General features: G+C 36.0%; 1 protein-coding gene across 1 annotated transcript; it reads left to right on the top strand.

Annotated features, from left to right (window-relative positions):
* Window positions 1-876: 876 nt before the first annotated feature.
* On the top strand, window positions 877-3,532 carry LOC129000144 (alpha-crystallin A chain-like). The gene is made up of 3 exons (XM_054427071.1): window positions 877-997; window positions 1,546-1,722; window positions 3,033-3,532. The coding sequence occupies exons 1-3, from the start codon at window positions 881-883 to the stop codon at window positions 3,357-3,359; spliced, it is 621 nt and encodes a 206-aa protein (XP_054283046.1). The 5' UTR covers window positions 877-880; the 3' UTR covers window positions 3,360-3,532.
* Window positions 3,533-6,000: the final 2,468 nt, after the last annotated feature.

The following is a 6,000-nucleotide window of genomic DNA, read 5'->3' as shown; positions in this document are numbered from 1 at the left end:
TTTAAGTATTACAGATACATTTATTTAACAGTCATAAAGGGTTTCCGTACTCCTTTCTTTTCATTGCTCACCTTTCCGCTTCCTTTACCACCCTCTACGTCGTGGACCTGTCCCCCCCCCTCGCATAGCTTTTTAGTTAAAGATATACCAACATCTTTGAATATTTAATATTCAATGCCAACATTAAATTGAATAATGTAAAAAGCTGCTTTGTTCTAAATACATGCATATATATTTTTAATTTAAAGGTGAATTTTAATACTGAACATAAACTGTATATAACTGCCGACTAATATTGTTAAGTTCAATTTATTAAATCTGAAAGTTGTGAAAATTAATTAGCTTAAATAACATTATTCTGAAAGCTGTGAAATTATAATGATATATATTCATAGACGCCAAACTGTTTACTACATGAATAAAAGAGCTTAGAGTAAAAGTAGTTCTCTCTGTCTTAAGTAGACAAAAAAATTGTTGGTCGCAAAACGTAAACAAATAAAAAGAAGAAGAATGTAGCTCCTAATGTTATTCTTATGGGACGAATTTAAAACTGTTTTTTAAGTATTTTATAATTAATACTGAGCGGAATCGTCTAGTATTTTAATGGTGTCTTCCCACTGGTGTCATAATTATTTGTGCAAAATTTGAACGCTATAAGTGCGACGGTTCTTAAATTTTTGGTGCGAACACACAGACTCACTCACAGACAAGCGGACAACTTTTCTCCGACTCCGCTATACACGATACATAGATTCGTTCACTTCGTTCACTCATCTATTAAACGTTAGGCCTATTTGCCAATTTATGGGATCAAATTACCAAATTACAATGTAGTAAAAAATAACAAGTATTGTCACCTTTTTTAGGTACCAAAAACACAATGTCCCTTATGCCCGTCATGCGTTCTACCACCAGCTCAATTTTCAAGAAGTTGAAACCCCTTAGCAGAATATCTTCTCAGGGTTTGTTTCAAAAACCACACACACGCTCTTACCATGTAAGGAATCCACTCATTTTCAAACACTATACAAAGCATGCAAGTAGATTTAGAAGTAGTTAGATAACATTTTATCCAATATGGTTTTATAATTGTCGTTTTTTAATGCATAAAAATTGGTTTTTTACCATAATCGATTGCGTATTGAGTGTAGGGAACACTTTGATGCCAAGATGGAGTCGTAGTCCAGCCCACTGCCACGCCAGGCCTAAACGTCTGTCACTTTCTAGAAACCCTTGAACAAGCATTCTTAATAGTATACTCCATCACTAGGGCGTAAAGTGACTCTTTTCGATCTGAGCTCAAGTTTCACGGGCGAGGGTTAAAAAGACACTTATGCACGTGTGATGAACTATATTTTTTGTCATATTGAACCATTATTCAAGCAAACTTAAAACGAACATACGTTGAATGTTGATGTAGTTGTAACAAGAAACAAGTAGTTGACAACAAAAGCATATGGAAAAGTATCTACAATCATCGGCTCTGATCCATAAGGATTATAACATCAACAAGAGAGAATGTTAATCTAAAGTCAACTGTTGCAGATGTCGCTAGTTCCGTACCTAATGCGAGACTTGATCCGCGAACTTGAGCGCCCAAGGATGTACGACCAGTACTTCGGGATGCCTCTTACACCGTCCATGCTGGAAATGCAGCCCTGGAAACTGTTAAACCAACTGGAGCCTGGCGCATCCATTGTCAATGATAAGAACAACTTTAAGGTAACTAGACGAAATAGTTTTACAAATTTTAAAAAGTGAATTTTACCCAAGGATAATCTATTCAATTGCAATTCAAGTTATAAAGGTTTGTAAAGTAAAAGTTTAAAGATAAATCTATCCTCTTAGATACAATTGGCGTTCTACAAAAATTTTAAATATTGAAGCACCCTATATATGTTATCAATAGATCATTTTGTATGATAACATCTAAGACAATGTAATACATTTAGAACTTTAAACATCACAGTAATCAATGATTTTTTTTAAAAAAAGGTTTTGGGAGCAGAGCAGGTCAGAGCGGAGCGGCGTGATTTAGAGCGACAAAATCAAACCCATACATTCAAGTAGTAGCACACACAAACAGCTGTTAGAAGCGTAGCGAATTGGTTAACTTTGGAACAATCTCGTTTTTTGTTTTTTTTGAGCGATTGGAAGTGTAGCGGGCAACTACTTTGTCTTGAGCCAGTCTGCTCTAGTCACTGTGCAAAGGTCATTGTCATATATATACATCTATATAATAGGCCAACATGAATTTTGTGATAATAATTGTTTTGGTTAAGTTACAGCAGTCTAACATGAGTATAGACATACGCATGTATTGCATGAATCGTGATTCATGCTTCTTAAGAACTGGCAACAAATGGTGATATTCACCATTCACCTCCCTTCCTTCATTCACTCTATGAACCCCCTCCAAACGGTTTGAAGCATGCAAAATGAATGTTTTAAACCAAATTTATTGTTTTCGCTGTGCTGCAAATTGCGTGCAAACTTACTAATCTTTGTGACATCTCGGAACTAATCGAGCTCCCATTCGTGTCACTCTCGCTCTCACTAGTCGCTGTATGTGTGTGACTTCAGTTGCTCTGCTTTAGCTCTCTCTGGATTGTCCCGCCCACTCCGCTCTCAATCGCTGAATGTGTGTTTAGTTCAGTTTAGCTGGTTTGTGAACTCTTTCAATAATAGAAACTGTTTTCAAAATTTTCTTATGTGACCCAAGAATAAAAAAAAGATTTTTTTTTATTTAAGGGGTTGGAGAATTCTTTGATTTTGCATTTGCCTGTCCACATGGGCCACAAAGGCATTTGTGTGGAACATATCCAGTGAAGTAAGAGGTGAGCTGGGAGATAGAAGAGTAAACTGTACTGATAAAAAGTAGTAGCAGGTACCAAAGGATCCGAACCCACGACATTGCTGTCATTTGGGCCTGAAGTCCATGGCACTACCAACTGAGCCACCGACTCACCATCTACCATTTAGTATACCATCTACATAGATTGATGTACCCTAACATAATATTTACTGTTCAGGTGAGTTTGGACGTCCAACAGTTCAAGCCTGAAGAATTGTCAGTGAAAGTCGTCGACAACTTTGTGGTTGTTGAGGGAAAGCACGAGGAGCGTCGAGACAACCACGGGTTTGTCTCTCGACAGTTCACTCGTCGTTACTGCCTGCCAGACGATGTCGACACCAGTGCGCTGCAAACTACGTTGTCTTCTGACGGAGTTCTGCAGTTGCACGCTCCTAAGAAACTCCAGGAGAAGAACGCCAGGAATATTCCGATCACACAAACCAACGCTCCAGTTGTCAAAGCAGCCGAACCTCAACCACAGCAGGAAGAGGAGAAGAAGAAGTAAGATTAGAGGTCTAAAACCTTGTGTAAGACTGATATGAATTAATTTATTGCTCACTGAGGAAATAGATCATGTTTGTTTTAAATGTTAGTATTAATTTGTTTTTTAATGTTTTGCAAGTTAGTAATGTTTGTGTGTAATTTACTCATAGTAAAAAATATATTCTTTGCTTCAGATAGCTAAATTAAGTCTGTTTCCTTAATGAGTTATTTGTATTGTTGAATATATTTGTAAATAAACTTAAGTTGTCAATATAATAGTTGTTTCTTCTCTTTCTTTTCTATCCATTGCATTAACAAACCTTACAACAAAAGTAAGCAAAATTTAGTTTAGCTAACCTAACACAAAGTATGAGACTTGTAGAGTTAAATTCAACAATTTATTATAAAGTTGTGAATAAATTTAACCAAGTAACATAACTAAATTTTAACCATATAGATTTTGGGAGGCTAAAGATTTATACAGCAGACTTAATTTAAGGCTCATTATCATGCTGCAGGGACATATTTCCGAATAGGCAGACTAGGCGCGTGCCTAGGGCGGCAAATTTTAGGGGCGGCAAAATTTTGGCAGATAATTATCAAAAAGGTGTTTATCTAAAAAAAAGTACTTAAATGTTGAGAAATTAATTTTCAGAACTGCAAAAATGATATTTTTAATACTTTGATTGAGTATAAAATGTTTTCAGAACACATTAAAGTCAAAGTTTATAATTTATTATATGGCTTTGCCGTCTGTTCCGTGTTGCCCTGTCGGTCTGGCGGACACGTCGCAGTTGCGGCCGTGGGTTGCCGGCCGCTGCGTACGCATAGTGTAGACCTACCTCCCCCTGCTATCGTTCGTTACTACGTATGACATTGACATCTGTAATAAGGACATAAACTAAGAGAAGCTGGTGATGGATCTCATCACTTATCAGATGTTGAAGATAGCTTCTTTGATGAGCTTGTAGGCCTACACCATAAATCCTATATTGAAAGTGTCAAGGTAAGACAAGAAAAATAAAGAAAACCCCAGCTAAGATGAGAACAAAAATTATATTAAACTCGAACTTGACGTCCAAATGTCCAATTAAAAAACCTAATAAAATCCCTCCGCTAAGGCTTTTGAAAGAAACTAGGGTCATGTAGGGACATAAGTCCCTAAAAAGCTCAAAATGTAATACATCTTATTTTAATATTTAAACAAACTAAGAATCAATTTTTTTTTGTCAAGATGGATATGCCTATACACCATATATTTGTCTAAAAAAGTCGCACTGATTGCTTTGGTTGTTGTTATCTATAAAGGACATTATATTGTATATGAAATCCAATATATGTCATTTATGCATTACTAAACGACCATCCGATCGTGATGAAACTCAGGGGAAGTAAATAAGCACTATACAAAATGAACAGTTTTATTAGCCACATTTAGTAGTATTTTATGGTTTTAGGGTTCCATTACCCAATATAGACAGGCTATCGTTGAAGCCAAATATTGACTGTTGACACGAAAATCTCTGGTTTGGTTTTTGGTTTTCAAAAAGTCTCAATTATAGATAACGTTATCCCTGGTTTTAATATAGTATACAGTGCATTATACAGTTAACTGGCTAAGAAGTAAACCAGCTGTGTGTATTCTGTATTGAATACGTGTTCAACTATATTGAAGTACGGTAAACAAAAATCAGCTTTGTATGGCTTCCAATGCTATTCCAATGGAGAACATTTTACGTTATATAAATTTCGGTAACAATTTTGGGATTTCCACTATTTTTCCCGCCGTCACGGGATAGAGACCTTTAATTTGAGCCCTCTCTTGTCATTCTACAACATCCCAGTAGCCCACAATTTTGACCAACGAATCGGCTTCCGTTAGATGTAGCGATTATGACTTTCCTGATTGGATACAACAACATTGCATTCCATGTTCAAACAAAAAATGGAAAACAAAAAGGTCCGTAAAAGAGGGTTCAAAATTTGATTACATTTATTGATGCAGCATGCAATTGCCAATTACTTTTCTACAAAAACAGGGTAATTTTAGGGTAATTTTGGGGTAATTTTATTGTGGTTGGTGAGCGCACTGACAAGGGTCGGGGGAGGGGGCGGCTAACTTGTTCCCTGCCTACAGGCGGCAGATAGTTAAATACGTCCCTGTCATGCTGTTAGACATGGATTTTGGCACCTTCTATAATTCTAATGATCTTTGTTAGTTAAACTGAAGAGGGAATTTTCTCAAATGAGAAATTAGTATTTTTTGGGGGCGATTCAATATCAAACCCTTTACTATATCAAAGAGACCTCTGATAAAATTGTTCTAATGCATTTAATTAACTTTGTTATTTTGGTTGTACCAAATGACTTAATAAGAAATTTGTTCCTTGGTAACTACAGAGTAAAATTCCATCACAAGTTTTTTATCAGCGTAAGGATAAGTCCCTCCCCCCCTTTCTGCCCAGCAAAACTGTAGACTAAGCCAATTTCCATTTGTCGGTTGGGATTTCCACTGAAATATTTCCTTAAAATTGTTATACTTATTTTTCCTCTATAAATAATTTGAATGAGTACTTAGGTTTGCTGCTACAGGGAAGGTAAAACTGTGATTTTTGGAATGTTGATAGCTTAGTATGAAATAAACAAAATTGCCAAATTTGATA

The sequence above is a fragment of the Macrosteles quadrilineatus genome, unplaced genomic scaffold (genome assembly GCF_028750875.1).
Source record: "Macrosteles quadrilineatus isolate MER2022 unplaced genomic scaffold, UCM_ALF_1.0 Scaffold_8__2_contigs__length_117827958, whole genome shotgun sequence".
NCBI classification, from domain to species: domain Eukaryota; kingdom Metazoa; phylum Arthropoda; class Insecta; order Hemiptera; family Cicadellidae; genus Macrosteles; species Macrosteles quadrilineatus.
Note: the sequence above shows the minus strand (reverse complement) of the source record. Positions and strands in the feature narration are given on the sequence as shown.